Source organism: Frankliniella occidentalis, unplaced genomic scaffold (assembly GCF_000697945.3).
Source record: "Frankliniella occidentalis isolate FOCC.00 unplaced genomic scaffold, Focc_3.1 Scaffold136, whole genome shotgun sequence".
NCBI classification, from domain to species: Eukaryota; Metazoa; Arthropoda; class Insecta; order Thysanoptera; family Thripidae; genus Frankliniella; species Frankliniella occidentalis.
The window spans coordinates 181,621-197,675 of record NW_026267263.1 but is presented as its reverse complement, the minus strand read 5'-3'; the positions used below and the strand labels follow the sequence as shown (position 1 = coordinate 197,675).

The 16,055-nt window shown below is 45.4% G+C and overlaps 2 protein-coding genes across 2 annotated transcripts in view; one reads left to right on the top strand and one right to left on the bottom strand.

The window, feature by feature from the left end:
* Positions 1–352: 352 nt before the first annotated feature.
* The window catches only part of LOC113212504 (uncharacterized), a 44,618-nt gene continuing 28,915 nt past the window's right edge, over positions 353–16,055 (bottom strand). The window contains exons 4-5 of the transcript XR_008011521.1: positions 1,428–1,818; positions 353–1,354 (exon numbers count right to left, since the gene is read on the bottom strand). The gene's annotated coding sequence lies outside the window, so the exon portion shown is untranslated. The remainder of the gene's footprint in view (positions 1,355–1,427; positions 1,819–16,055) is intronic.
* Positions 3,077–16,055, top strand: part of LOC113212527 (DNA-directed RNA polymerase II subunit RPB1-like) — a gene marked incomplete in the record, with an annotated part of 23,474 nt that continues 10,495 nt past the window's right edge. Inside the window, 19 exon segments of the mRNA XM_052270734.1 lie at positions 3,077–3,202; positions 3,691–3,823; positions 4,001–4,137; positions 4,216–4,374; positions 4,453–4,615; positions 4,694–4,824; positions 4,956–5,116; positions 5,230–5,451; positions 5,545–5,802; positions 5,905–6,115; positions 6,210–6,300; positions 6,402–6,520; positions 6,602–6,770; positions 6,852–7,021; positions 7,138–7,266; positions 10,564–10,786; positions 10,892–12,605; positions 12,688–12,806; positions 15,416–16,055. Coding sequence (XP_052126694.1) covers positions 3,125–3,202; positions 3,691–3,823; positions 4,001–4,137; positions 4,216–4,374; positions 4,453–4,615; positions 4,694–4,824; positions 4,956–5,116; positions 5,230–5,451; positions 5,545–5,802; positions 5,905–6,115; positions 6,210–6,300; positions 6,402–6,520; positions 6,602–6,770; positions 6,852–7,021; positions 7,138–7,266; positions 10,564–10,786; positions 10,892–12,605; positions 12,688–12,806; positions 15,416–16,055 — 5,027 coding nt within the window.

Here is a 16,055-nt window from a genome sequence, read left to right as displayed (position 1 = left end):
TTGAGACGCATTCAATTCGCCATGAATAAGACATGGGCGCGCGCGCCTCCTCAGGTTGCAGTGAATATTTCAGCGCGTGTGAATTGCACGATTAGGAGGGCACGGGGCGGGCGGGGGCGCGGGTGGGCACCACCGCGCCCGCGGTGTTGTTGCTGCTGTGCTGTTGGGTGCCCTCCGCTCCGGCACGGCTGTACGAATTTACAGACCTCGTCTCCTCGTGTGGGAGCGAAGAGCCGACGAGAGGGCGGGGCGTTGCTGCACGTGGCGCTTAGTTAGGGGGCCCCTCGCAGGCGGAGCGTGCATTCGCGCACCTGTCGCGAGGGAGTCGGCGTTCAAAGGTAATGTGCACCCGAAAAGTGTCACTGTTTTTATTTCTACAACGTGAAACCAACTACATTTACAAAAAGCGTTTCTAACAACCCTCACAGAGGACACATGGGGTTTGTGCAGGCAAATCAATAAACCGGGGACTGTAAGCGGACACGATTGTTCGACTGTGAGCACACGGGTCACGAGTTTGAAGAACCAGCGTCTTCTTGAGGCATCACTCCTAGAGCACAGACATGTGACACGTTTCGCAGACCACTTGGACGTGAGGAGGCAAGTAGCTCCCGATGGTCCGACACTGCATCATGCAGTCCGCGACCTGCTCCGCGCAAGGTTCGTCTGGTGCACGTTCGAGGACGAGGCGTCGCAGTGCGAGCAGGCCACACGCCGCCAGCTCCTCGCCCAGGTCGGGGAAGTAGAATAATTTATGCAGATTAACCTCACTGACGCTGCAGTATATCTGGAGCTCCTGCACTGATGAGGCGTAGGCGCAGATCAGCGACATCATGGTGCTCTTGTGGTTTGTGTTGAAGCACACGCATAGCCACCGCAGTGCCTCATGCTGCGAGGGAGCGAAGGTAACGTGCGGGCCAAAGTAATCGTCTACCTGCAGGCTGCGCAAACGGGGCATCCGCTCCACACATCGCAACTGATTTTCTCCTGGGCACAGTATCGAGAGCTCCTCGAGCTGCAAGGGAAGGTCCGGGTAGTCCAAGGCTTTAACGCAACTTACTTGTAGTCTTTTGAGACACTTCAGTTTCTCTACTTCCACCATCACGCTCGGATGTACCCGCTCCAAGATCTGCAGCTCTTCCAGTTGTGGTCCCACAACGCGCAGCAGCCCCTCCGAACCAGCGCCGTGTGAGATTTTTAGGCTGCGTGTCTTCCTCCATCGTTCTCTGTCTAGAAGAATGTTATTAACCTTCAAACGGCCATCCTTAAAGTCTTTTTCAGTCATCGAAAGAACAGAGATGATTGGGGATCCCACGTAAACTCCAGGGGTGTCGGGAAAACCAACAACGTCGACCTGGCGAGAAGAAACCGGATGTAAGTAACATACCAGAGCGATAAGCAGCTAGTCCGTCTGCATAGTGGCCTACCTTCTCCAGCTGGCCGTCCGCCCGCAGCTGCAGCAGCAGAAGCCGCAGGATGTCGCCAAACCCTCCGAGCTGCGCGCAGGCCCTCCAGGTGGCGCCGTCCTCCTCCTCCGCCACCACGCTGCACTTCTTGGCCGTGAGCAGGCGAAGGCTGTCCTCCAGCTGCACCGCCAGCTGCAGCTGCTGCGCCCAGCTGCTGCGCCACCGGGGCGCTGCCCTCGCCGCCCGCCGCCCCCCGCTGCACCTGCCTCTCCAGGGCCTCCTCCACCTGGCGGAGCTGGGCGACCGACGAGTCTAGCTGGCGGTTGAGGGCCTCCACGGCCTTGGGCACCATCAGCCGCAGCACCTCCACCACCTTCCGCCCTGCCTCCACGCCCCGCCGCAGCTGCTGGACCTCTGTCTCTTCTGTCCTGGGCTTCTTGCGGGGAGGCGCGCCGTCGTTTTTTATCAGGCCGATCAGTGCAATGTTGTCGGGGAGGTCAGCAGGGTCGGCGTTCAGGTCCTGTAAACATACAGTATGTCTGAAAAGTTTTCATTCAGAAATTTCTCTTTCATTCAAACTATGTAGTAAAATGAGAGTGGTGTTTGTTCGTTTATATTGAGATCATTTATTGTGAGTTTAAATGTTCAATATTGTGTCACTATCAAACAGTGCGTTCCTTCTGATTAAAGTTAAGTTTAAAACTGACTGGTAAGTAATATTTTGCTCATTGTGGATTGATTACCGTACCAAAGATTCAAAAAATTACATGTTCATTGGAACAAAGTTCTTTAAAAGGAGACTTCTCCATAACAATAATGTTTCAACTTCTTCTTCGCATTTAGCAAAGAAGATAAAAACATATTACATGGAACCATGCATGCATACAAAAGTAAAGAACAGGTCCAATTGTCTAAAGAAGCAGTGAGATTCCAGCAGCTTTACAATTTATTTACTCACCTTCCTACAAGTTGGACACTTTCCTCCCAAGCCAGGATTCTGCACGCACTCTTGACAGATGGTGTGTCCACAGGGCAAGCTCTTTGGACGGTGGTGATCCAGGTTAAATAGGTTAAAACATATGTCACACTGTAGTTCCATCACTGAAATAAAGGAGAAGAATTTGCACTCTTTGATTAAATATGTTACCGAAATCAACATAGCTTTACAAAACCACAATCCTATGAGTTACGCATGACTGGAATTTTAGAGTACATAATGACGATTCACTGGGTTAGAAACTCGAACAGTCACAACATATCAAAACTTGTTTGAATAGCAAAACTACACAGAATTAAGGAATTAAGTATCCAAAACAATGTACCTGCTCCGTTGCTGTGTACCAGATCTTCACTTTTTACAATGTGGTTGTCTGGCAGGTGACCAGAACGAGAAGAGTGAACACTTCTACGACAGGTGAAACAAATCTTCCCAGGAGCAAGTACAGGGACAAGGGAAAACACCGCACCCTCTCACTGTGACTCAGAAAGCAGCACAACAGTCTAAAATCGGGTGATAATTCAGAGAACACGATAGGTTATGGCCACTCTCCACAACACGCCGGCTCTCGGCTGCTTGCCGCTATGTTTGTTACTCCTGGCTGACTTCCGGAAGAGGCCAAAAAACTAAGAAGTTCTCTCTCTCTCTCTCTTCCCCCTCCACTTTCTGAAAACCCCGAAGTGGACAGGCCCTGCAGTCAGTAGTCAGTCAGTCGCTGAAAATGGCGACGAACGATTCTAAAGCGCCGATACGCCATGTTAAAAGAGTCCAATTCGGTATTCTCTCCCCCGATGAGATCGTAAGTACATCAATTTTCTATTACGGTCAAGTCCAACTTTACTTGGGAATATTAGAAAGCGAAAGTTTTGAATTTTTTAGCCATAAATGCTTGATGGCCGAAGTCGCCGTGGCCTACCAGCCTTGAGTACTTTGAATGGCTGTCGTATGTTTTTATTATGATCGTTGTCAGCCCCTAATCCCACCTATAGCTATCTTTTCGCAGGAGTTTATGTATTTTCTACTTTTAAAACCTTTCGAACTTAAAGATTCATGCAAATTACAGCCAACTTTACGTTCCTAACCTATCTTGTTTATACCCTATGGCCTCAGTTATATTTTGAATGGCTTTAAATTACTCTTGCTATTGTGCAAGTTATTAATTTCAACAATGTTATTTTCTTATTGATGATTGATAATTTAGTTACTTTTAGTTGACAGGAATAGTTATTGCACAACTATCTAATTTTTTATACCAGATTGACATTTCTTAATTCTCTGTCTTTTCAGCGACGTATGTCGGTCACTGAGGGAGGGATTAAATATGCCGAAACTATGGAAGGTGGTAGACCAAAGTTGGGTGGTCTCATGGATCCAAGGCAAGGTGTCATTGATCGATCTTCCCGATGCCAAACTTGTGCAGGTTAGCAGTTATTTTATAATGTTCTTTTACAAAATTCTGGATTTTGAAATCTTTTTTTCTGACTTTTTCTGTAGATGATATCATGTGACACTAAACCCTACTGTGAATGAATGAATCACTATTTTATTTTGTTTGTTTTTTCTCTTAATATTTTGGACCATACATTTGTTTTTTCAGGAAACATGACAGAATGTCCTGGTCACTTTGGGCATATTGACTTGGCAAAACCAGTCTTTCATGTAGGGTTTATTAGCAAAACAATAAAAATATTGAGATGTGTTTGTTTCTACTGTTCAAAGCTCTTAGTTAGTCCTGTAAGTATTGTTTCTTCTATTACACATTGTAACAAAATGTTTTGCTTTTTCTCATTTAAAAATTATCTTATTTATCAGAACAATCCCAAAATTAAAGAAATAGTAATGAAATCTAAAGGTCAGCCAAGAAAACGTTTGACCTTTGTGTATGACTTGTGTAAAGGCAAACACATTTGTGAGGGCGGTGATGAGATGGATACGAACAAACATAATCCCGATGATCCTGGTAAAGAACAGGTAAGTATTCCTTGTAATATAATGAATGATCTTAATAATCAGTAGTTTGTTATAATCAAACCTGTTTGTGTATTTCAGCAAAGAAAACAAGGTCATGGTGGATGCGGTCGTTATCAGCCCAATTTACGAAGAGTTGGCTTAGATGTAAGTGCAGAGTGGAAACACATAAATGAAGACTCCCAAGAGAAAAAAATTGCTTTGACAGCTGAGAGAGTTTGTGAAATCTTAAAGCACATTACAGGTGAATTTTCAAAACATTTGTCTTTTAAATTTATGTCTAGTTGTATTCTAGTACTATTGAGGAATAATTTTTCTATAGATGAGGAATGTTTTATCCTTGGAATGGATCCCAAGTTTGCAAGGCCTGATTGGATGATAGTGACATGTCTACCAGTTCCACCACTGTGTGTTAGGCCAGCTGTTGTCATGTATGGATCAGCTAGAAATCAGGTCTGTTATGAATTGAGTTTGAAATCTGATCAGAATAATGTTTTTAACTTTTTGATGTTGTTTACTGTTCTTATTAAACAAATATATTTATTGCTATTGCCCTTCTTTTCACTTTCTCTTTCTTCTTTCAGGATGATTTAACACACAAACTATCCGACATTTTAAAGGCGAACAATGAGTTACTTCGTAATGAACAGGCTGGAGCTGCTACACATGTTCTTGCCGAAAATATTAAGATGCTTCAGTTCCATGTAGCAACATTGGTTGACAATGACATGCCAGGCTTACCAAGGTATATATTTATGCACTAATGTAATCTAATCTTAAATAATCCTATCTTGTAACTTTTGATGGAAACACTGTAGAGTAAAATACTTATTGCTACACTTTCTCCTTTTTTAACAGAGCAATGCAGAAAAGTGGGAAACCACTTAAAGCAATCAAAGCTAGACTGAAAGGAAAGGAAGGAAGAATTCGTGGTAATCTTATGGGCAAAAGAGTGGATTTTTCTGCTCGAACCGTCATTACCCCTGACCCAAACTTAAGAATAGATCAAGTTGGTGTTCCTCGATCAATTGCTCAAAACCTCACATTTCCTGAAATTGTTACACCTTTTAACATAGACAAGTATGGCCTTAGGAGATCTTCTAGTTCATTTTATAATAATTATGTCGTTTCACAACTAATTTATGCATGACTTCAAATTATTTTTATCTACAGAATGCAAGAACTGGTTAGGAGAGGAAACTCACAGTACCCTGGAGCCAAATATATTGTCAGAGACAATGGAGAACGTATTGACTTACGATTTCATCCTAAAACATCAGATCTCCACTTACAATGTGGCTACAAAGTAGAACGCCATATTAGAGATGGTGATTTGGTTATATTCAACAGACAGCCTACCTTACACAAAATGTCAATGATGGGCCATAGAGTCAAAGTTTTGCCATGGTCAACCTTCCGAATGAATCTCAGGTATAATTTATGAGGCAGGCTGGTCATGCATCTTATGTAGTTTCCCAAATTTAGTATTACTTATATTTGTTATTTATGGAATTTTTTACGGTGCAATTTCAGCTGCACTTCCCCCTACAATGCTGACTTCGATGGTGATGAAATGAATTTACATGTACCCCAGTCCATGGAGACCCGTGCTGAAGTAGAGAATATCCATGTCACTCCCCGTCAGATCATCACTCCCCAGGCAAATCAGCCTGTCATGGGTATTGTACAGGATACATTAACAGCTGTCCGTAAAATGACCAAAAGAGATGTGTTTCTTGAAAAGGTAATGTGGATGATTTCTTAAATCCAGCATCCATCATCTCTATACCTTTTCCTCCTCACTATTTTTTGTTTTGTTTTGTTTTGTTGCTGTGCAGGAACAAATGATGACCTTGTTGATGTTTCTGCCCATTTGGGATGGTAAAATGCCACAACCTTGTATTTTAAAACCTAAGCCCCTCTGGACAGGTATGTTAAAGCAGTTACTATTTTTAAATGTTCTGTTTGTACCCATGATGCTAAAATTTGCCCTTTTTTTGTTGTTTTTGTTGTATCTTTTCTTCATTTAGGTAAGCAATTGTTTTCCCTCATTATTCCCGGAAATGTGAACTTGATCAGAACACACTCTACTCATCCTGATGAAGAGGATGATGGTCCATATAAATGGATTTCACCTGGTGATACTAAGGTACAACGGTTTGTTTACTTGAATTTGATTCTAAATATGTAGTTCAATAAATGATTGTAATTAATGGGTTTCTTTGTGTAGGTAATGGTAGAGCATGGGGAACTTATAAAGGGTATTCTTTGCAAGAAGACATTGGGTACTTCTGCAGGATCTCTTCTTCACGTCATTTTCTTGGAATTGGGACATGAAGTTTGTGGCCAATTTTATGGTAATATTCAGACAGTAGTCAATAATTGGCTTCTCTTGGAAGGTATGGTATTTTTTGTCTTTTACTACTGGAATTGGATTTGTTCATTTTCATTACACTTTGTCCTCTTTTAATCAACTTTAGGCCACTCCATTGGTATTGGTGACACAATTGCCGATCGGCAAACATACTCTGTGATTCAGAATGCTATTAAGAAAGCTAAAGCTGATGTCATAGAAGTTATTCAGAAGGCTCACAATATGGAATTGGAGCCAACACCCGGTAACACACTCAGGCAGACCTTTGAAAATCAGGTACATCATATTGAAAATCTAATGGTTTTACATATTGATTGCTATTTCTGTCAAATTTGAAATCTCTCATACATATCAAAGTTTTAAATATGCATATTCTTCCTCTTAACTGTCAGGTCAATCGTATTCTCAATGATGCTCGTGATAAAACTGGTGGATCAGCGAAGAAGTCTTTGACTGAATACAACAATTTGAAAGCTATGGTGGTATCAGGTTCAAAAGGATCCAACATCAATATTTCCCAGGTTAGGCGTCTTACATTCATCAGGTTGTAATTTTATGTAGTGTTATTACTGTTTTAATCATTTAGGGGAGAGCGGGCCTCACTGGGCTAGCCAGTGGGCTCGTGGAGGCATGTCTCCTCGCGATTCTCCCTGGGGGGGGTGGGCAGGGGCTGACCAGAGTAATTAATGCATGGCAGTGCACTGTTCCCGCTTCTGCAAGACTCCAAACGCGTAGGCCAAGGATGGTCCGTTAGGCATGCCCATCCAGCTTACTTCTGCTTTGCTTTCTTCGCCTGGCTCCTCTGCACTCACTTTCATACCTAATCGTTTCCTCCCAGCTTCCCGCGGGTCCGTTTCAGGTTCCTGGCTGCGCACTTATAGCTCAGGTTTGGCAAGCTCCGTCCCCATCTTTACCGTCGCTTGGATAGTCCGCGCAGCAGAGCCCCGGGTTTGCCGGTGCGCCGCGACGCGACGCGACCCTGGGACCGGACCGGGCACCCTACTGGGGGTGCCGGGGAGGGCGGGCCTGAGCAGCACGGGCCGGGTCCGTGGAAGGCCCAGCACCACCGGACACCACTCCACTAACGGCACCGACGGCGCAGTGCAGCGCCCCCCGGGATCTCGAACGCCTTGGAAGGGCTTCCGGACGGGGCTATTTTACCCGGGTCCCGTTCCTGCTGACCGGGGGGTGCCCGCCTGCGGCCTGCCGTCGCCACCGCCTGCCGCCCTCGACCAACTGCGTGGCCGACGTTGCCCACCCGCAACCGCCCGGGCGCAGCTCGCGGGTAACCCGCGGCCCACTGCACCGCCTGCCCACCGCAGGGGCCTTCTGTCACACCCGCCCGCTGCCTTCGGCCACCCTTGTGGACGCCTCCCGATGCCAGGGGACGGCTGCACCTGGGTTCCGCGCCGGCTGCTGCTGGGCACCTATGCCTATGCTCTGGCCGTCGGCCTGCCCCACCCTGTTCGGCGCACCGCCGGCAGCCTACCCTACGTGTTCTTTCTGACCACCCTCTGCTGGCTCGGGCCTCTTGCTACCTCTGTCTGACTTGCGTGTGTTTCTTTGGCTCGATTGTTTGCTCCACCTAGTCTCGCCCCCCGCCTTCCTCTCTTTCACCTGCGTGTCTCTCTTGTGCCCTGTGTCACTCTTGTGCCCTGTGTCTCCACCCCTTCGGCCCTCTCTGCATTCTCACCTCTCCTCTCCGCCTGCTCGCCTTCTTTGCCTTCTTGCCACGCTCCCCCTTCCCTTCTCTGCCCTTTTGCCTCCTCACCCCTTGTCCCTTCTCTCCCGAGTTGTCTATTCTCCCCTACACCCCTCTCCGCCTCCTTGCCTTCCTCCCCTTCCTTGCGCTACCCCTTCCCCTGGCCCCTTTCCCCCTTGCCTACCTGCTCCTCAGCCTCTCTCGCCGCCTAGTTGCCTCTTCCCCCATTCTCCTTTCTTTTACGCTTTGCCTATTCTTCTCCTTCCCCTCTCTCTGGCACCTTACTCTTTTACACCTTCGCCTCTCTCTGGCATCCTGCCTCTTCACCCCTTCGGCCCTCTCTGCCCCCCCCCCCCATGGGCCTTCCCCCCTGCATTGCCTCTCCTCTCCTTTCCCACTCTCCGGGCGCCCTGCCTCTGCTCCCCTTTGCCTCTCACTTTCGCCCCGCTTCTCCACCCCTTCGCCCCTCTCTGCTTCCCGTACGAAAAAGTTTAGTCCGGCATCAGTCCGTTTTCGGTCCGGAAAGAGTCCGCACCCCTGTGGACTGGTCCGCGTTTGATCCGTCGTGCACCGGACTAGTCCGCTTTTAGTACCCCCGGGCGTGCAGACTAGTCCGCTTTGAGGTCGCAGCGGCCAAGTGCGATGCCGGACCAGTACGCAGAGAGTCCGCCCTCACCGGACTAGGTCGCTTTCAGTCCGCCCCATGACGGACTAGGTCGCTATCAGTCCTCCAACGGCGGACTACTGGCGGACCAGTCCGTCCTGAGTACCTACCGCAGCGGACCAGGTCGTTTTCAGTCCGCCCGGGAGCAGAGCACAGCACTGTTAAAAAGAAAGAATTGTCCGGAGCGAATCCCGATACAAGTTTGCCATGCTGTAACTTTGGAAGTTACAGGAATTTTGACCTCAAATTTTATTTGGGACATCTACACCCTATTTTAGTAGGGCCATTTTAATTTCATTGAAATCGAAGCAAATTTTTCAGCTAACTCGTAAACGGCTTGAGCTAGGTCAAAACAGACAGCGGATTTGGCTTCGCCTCGTTTCTAAGACTCGAAGACCACTGTTCAATTTACCTTGACCTGATATTTTACTTTATTTAGCGATAATAAACATTAAACTTTGCACTTTTCCCAATCAATTTTGGCACGGTAGTGGTCAGCTGTGCTTCAGGTAGTCCGCTTTCAGTCTGCTCTACGTGCGGACCAGTCCGCGATCAGTCTGGTGAGGCGGGGATGCGCACCAAAAGCGGACTAGTTCCAGCCGGACTAGTCCGGCAAATAGGTCGGTTTTTGGTCGATCTGGCTTTTTTCGCGGACTAGTCCTCTCGCTTTTGCGGACTGATGACGGACTGTCCAGCCGGACTCTTTGCGGACCGAAAACGGACTGATGCCGGACTAAACTTTTTCGTACGGGTTTCTCTCCTCTCTACCCTTCGCTCCCTGCCACCTTACTTCTCTACCCCACCCCTTTTCTCCCTTTTGTCCTCCTGCCTCTCCCCCTCTGCACTGCACTCGGCTGCTCTTTGCCGTCTTGCCTCTCCAGCGTCGCTCTGCCGTTTTGCCTCCACACCCGTCTGCCTCTCTCGGTCGTCTTTGCCTCCTCTCCTCTACGTTCTTCTCCCGCGTCTCGCCTGAGCCTTGCCTGACTGTTGCGCACTGCTAGGGGAGGGGTGCACTTTTGCCTTGTCTGTGACAGGCCGCCCCACCCCTCCCTTGTACCCTACGTTTCTGCCCTGCCTAACCAGCCTTTTTTTAGCCCTCTGTGCCTTCGTATATTGCTTTGCACTTGCCTGTTTACTCTGGGCTGCCGCCTCCTTCGCCCCCTCCCTGGGGGCCGTGGGGACAGCCCACTTCCCCCCTTTTGCCCACTAACGGTGCCGACCCATCCCATTCAACGGGGGGCTGGTCTTCGCTCTGTTTGGAGGAAGCCGTAACCCTGGGTCGAGCATCCCCTTCTCCATTTTCAGCCGTTAGTGTCCAGGGTACCGTGCCGACGGCAAAAAATATCGGATTAGGCAGTGGTGCCTGGTGCCTGGCCCTGTAGGATGCTTTAATCTAATCTAATCTAATCTAATCTGTTATTACTGTTTCAATCATTTAATTTTCTGCTTCAGGTTATTGCTTGTGTAGGTCAGCAAAACGTAGAAGGTAAACGAATTCCGTTTGGGTTCCGTAAGAGAACTTTGCCTCACTTCATCAAAGACGATTATGGTCCTGAATCAAGGGGATTCGTAGAAAATTCCTACCTTGCCGGTTTGACACCATCAGAGTTCTACTTTCACGCTATGGGAGGTCGAGAAGGTCTTATTGATACTGCTGTCAAAACTGCTGAAACAGGTACCCATTAATCCTTACCTCTCTCATTGTGTTAAAAGATCTACCAAATAATATTTTGCACACATATGCCCTTTAATAAATCTAATCTATTTTTTTATGTTTCAGGTTATATTCAACGTCGTTTGATCAAAGCTATGGAGTCTGTCATGGTGAACTATGATGGGACTGTTCGTAATTCTGTTGGTCAACTTATTCAATTGCGTTATGGAGAGGATGGCCTTTGTGGTGAATCTGTAGAGTTCCAAAATCTATCAACCATTAAGTTATCTAACAAGGCATTTGAGCGTAAGTTCAAATTTGATCCCACTAATGAGTGTACTCTAAGAAGAATCTTCAATGAAGATGTCATGAAAGAGTTGATGGGATCTGGAGAAGTTGTGTCTGAACTGGAGAAGGAATGGGAACAATTGTGTAAGGACCGTGAGTCGCTTCGGCAAATCTTCCCAAGTGGTACCAACAAAGTTGTACTTCCATGTAACCTTCAAAGAATGATTTGGAATGTTCAGAAAATCTTCCACATTAACAAAAGAGCTCCCACTGATCTAAGTCCAATACGAGTAATTAGGGGTGTTCAAGAGCTTCTTCTGAAGTGTGTAATTGTGGCAGGTGAAGACAGGCTGAGCAAAATGGCTAATGAAAATGCCACACTATTGTTCCAGTGCCTGGTCAGATCAACACTTTGTACAAAGTGTGTGGCAGAAGAGTTTAGGTTATCTTCGGAAGCCTTTGAATGGTTAATTGGTGAAATTGAAACAAGATTTCAGCAGGCGCAATGTTCACCAGGTGAAATGGTAGGTGCATTGGCTGCTCAGTCTCTGGGTGAACCTGCCACCCAAATGACATTGAACACTTTCCACTTTGCTGGTGTGTCATCAAAGAACGTAACTCTTGGTGTGCCTAGGCTGAAGGAAATTATCAACATCAGTAAGAAGCCTAAAGCCCCATCTCTAACCGTTTTTCTCTCTGGTGTCGCAGCAAGGGATGCTGAGAAAGCCAAAAATGTCCTTTGTCGATTGGAACATACCACCCTTCGAAAGGTCACAGCAAATACTGCTATTTATTACGACCCAGATCCTCAAAACACGGTAATTTCTGAAGATCAAGAATTTGTGAATGTGTACTATGAAATGCCAGACTTTGACCCCACAAGAATATCACCATGGCTTCTTCGTATTGAACTTGACCGCAAGCGAATGACTAATCAGAAGCTCACTATGGAACAGATTGCTGAAAAAATTAATGCTGGTTTCGGTGAAGATTTGAGCTGCATTTTCAACGATGATAACGCTGAAAAGCTTGTACTTCGTATTTGTATAATGAACAGTGATGAGAGCAAATTCCAAGATGAGGAGGAGCAAGTTGATAAAATGGAAGATGACATGTTCTTACGGTGTATTGAGGCCAACATGCTATCTGATATGACACTTCAGGGCATTGAAGGAATTGGAAAAGTGTACATGCATCTCCCTCAAACAGATTCCAAAAAGAGAATTTTTATAACAGAAACTGGAGAATTCAAGGCAATTGCTGAATGGCTTCTTGAAACTGATGGTACTAGTCTGATGAAGGTTTTAAGTGAGAGGGATGTTGATCCTGTGAGAACATTTTCCAACGACATCTGTGAAATTTTCCTAGTTCTGGGGATTGAAGCCGTCAGAAAATCTGTTGAGAAAGAAATGAATGCCGTGCTTTCCTTCTATGGTCTTTATGTAAACTACAGACACTTGGCTTTGCTTTGTGATGTCATGACAGCCAAAGGTCATCTTATGGCTATTACCCGTCATGGAATCAACAGACAAGACACTGGAGCTCTCATGAGGTATGTATAGTAGTTTAGATATCAATTCTTTCTTCACTAGCTTTTATTTTTTTCCTGTTTTTGTAACCCTTCTTATGTGTAGGTGCTCATTTGAAGAAACTGTTGATGTGCTAATGGATGCTGCTTCTCATGCTGAAGTAGATCCTATGAGAGGAGTGTCCGAAAATATTATCTTGGGCCAGTTACCACGTATGGGGACAGGTAAGCTGAAAAACACAGCTGCATTGCCTATTTGTCCTTTCTTTGTTGTTATTATTTTTTACTCGTTCCCCACACCTACTTTGTGATAGGAAGAACGAGTATTGATCTCAGTGCCGTGTCACGTACCGCCGATTCATCTCGAACACGTACACTACACACATGACACTAATACCATTCTAAAGTAAAAATGCTGGTGTCAATTCCAACCATGAACCTTTTTTCAGGTTTAACAGTATTATTTTGAGAACTCTAAACAAATTTTGCAGGTTTTCATTCTAAGTCCCTTTGCCCAGCTTATTATTAGTGCATACTGTTGAGGTTGAGAGAGAGGGTAGGGGCGGCTGGTGTTGGGCTAGCCAACACCAGTCGTGGCAAGCCTCCCCGTGGCCCCTTTGCCCGGGAGGAAAAAAGGTCGGACAGATCTCGCATGCTAGATGTGCTTGCCTGCACACTAAATGTATTTGTAGTTTTTGGTGCAAACATTTGCATAAAGTTGTGCATACGTTTCGATTTGCACGAATTTGTGCGCAAAAACGTACGAATTTGTGCATACGCATGCATAAAAACATGCACTTCTACGCACAAATTTGTGCGAAAAATACGTATGCACAACTTTGTACAAATAAAACCTACAAATACAGTTAGTGTGTGTGTGTGTGCTGTGCCTTCTGTGCCTCTCTTCCTGCTAATATGCCTTAACGCGTGCCTGTCGTCAGCCTTGCTTTCCTTACATTCGCATTTACTTTTATTTTTTATTTTCCACTTGCACGCTTTTTACTCGTTCTTTACCACCACCTGCACCTGCTTAGTGGTACGAAGAACGAGTATTGTTCTCAGTGCCATGTCACGCGTGACGCTAGTCATCCTCGGAACACGGGAAACGTACACACATGACAATTATACCATTCGAAACTGGAATTGCTGTAGGCGTGACCAATAATGAACCTTTTTTCAAGTTTTATAGTAATATTTTGAGAACTCTTAACAAATTTTGCGGGTTTTCATTCTAAGTCCGTGGCTAATAAAGCTATACATTAAATGTTGGCTTATGCTAACACTCCATTTTTCACAGAAATCCTGTCTGTAATTGACCTAAGACACATGTGTTCTAGTCTTAAATAAGTGTAAACGTACTTGCCTGCAACACTGGAACACCGTTGGTTGATTGCAACCCAAACACGAGCAAATTTCCAGGTTTTTGGTTCGTTGATTATCTAATTTTTGTGAAAATATAGCTTTAAAGTAATTAAAAAAACGCGAACCAGTCATAGGCAAAATACAGGCTTTGGATTTTTGAATTCAGGCAGTTGCCCTGCTGTCAGAAAAACAAAAAAATCCAAAATCCATGTCGACGTATTTTGGGAAATGGAGAAAAACCACATTTTGAGTGTTTTTTAAGATTTTGCATAGCTCCAGAGGTGTCAATATGTGAGTGAATATACTCAACCCATACATTTTCTTAATCAGAAAGATGAGCTCTATCAGACAGTGAGGTCGAATTTTTTCCTAGGGCAAGGGGTGGGGATTTTGTGCTCAACTATTGAATAAGCAATATGTTGATTTTACTAAAAACTAACTCGGTCAAAAAAATTTTGAGAACGGTTTCCTTTACATCAAAAATCATCATTTAATTGGTAGATCAAGAAAAAAAAATTGCCCCGGCACGATCGGACCATGATGTACCGACGCTCGGTGGTTTCACGTGGATTTCATCTTCCATCTTAACAAAAGAATTAATATTTCGCAATATTGAAAGGTCGAAACTTAATATTTCAGGCTTATTTTTGTCACCAATGTAAAACAAAATGTTATCAATTTGAATTTGGAGCGGCAAGCAAATCGCTGACGTCACCGGAGTGCAGCCAATGGGAACGCAGCACCTCTACTGACACTACCTACTGTACTACCTTGATGCAGTAGCAAGCAAGGCATGGGGGGAGGACCAACCAAACTAAACCGCTTCTCTTATAGGTTTGACCCGGCAGTTGCCGACACCTGCGGCCTATCATTTCTTGTGGAAGTAAATAATTCGGGATTGAGTCAAGGGACTCGGCCGCTTTTACACATTGGCGTGTGTTTGGGTCCTCGATTGATTGATTGATTGATTGATACTGTTGAGAGAGACCGCATATCGATTGTTGGGTTGAAAAACAACTGACTGATGGCAGACTGGACTTACACAATCATGAACAAAATTTATTAAATGTTTTCTGAAATATGTTAAGAAAGTGAATATAAATCTGTAATATAATATTCTTAGCAATAATTCTGCGTTTCAAAACCACTAAAATCATGCATTTATATGTTGTTATTCTACATTTTTCAGTGTCCACTAAGCTCGGTTGAAATTGAGACCAGCATTTCCAGTTTAGAATAAATATTATTACGTTCATGTCAGTAGGTGTTCTGTGTTCTGAGATGAAAGTGGGAACACATGTTTAGGGATTAGACTGCACTGAGAACAATACTCGTTCTTTCTACCACCAAGAAGGTGTGGATGGCACTAAACGGTCTCTGTAAAGAACGAGTACGTTATTTTGCACAAAATTAATTTTGTGTTTACTTTGTCCCTTGTTTAATTCTTCTCTGTCTTTTTCATTTATTTACAGGGTGTTTTGATCTTCTCTCGGATGCGGAAAAATGCAAGTATGGTATTGAAATACCCATGAATATTGGCATGGGTATGGGAGGAGGAATGCTGTTTGGATCTGCAGCCACACCATCCAGTCCTCAAATGACTCCATGGAATCAAGCTGGAACTCCCATGTATGGAAGTGTATGGTCACCCCACATGGACAGTGGTATGACTCCAGCTGGAATTGCATTTTCTCCATCTGCATCTAGTGATGCCAGTGGCCTTTCACCGGCTTATTCATGGAGCCCAACTCCTGGTTCACCTGGCTCCCCAGGTCCTTCAATGAGTCCTTATATTCCGGCCAGTCCTGGTGGGGCTAGGTCTCCCAGTTATTTTCCATCAAGCCCTGCATATGCTCCTACCTCCCCAAGCATGGCAGCTTCACCCAACTACAGCCCAACTTCACCATATTACTCCCCACCAAGCCTAAGCTATAGTCTAACCAGCTACAGCCCTACAAGTCCCAGCTGCACTCCTACCAGTCCCTTATATTCTCCAACCAGCCCACCTTACTGTCATACAAGTCCTTCATATTCTCCAACTAGCCCCTCCTATTCTCCAACCAGCCCCTCCTTTTCTCCAACCAGCCCCTCCTATTCTCCAACCAGCCCCTC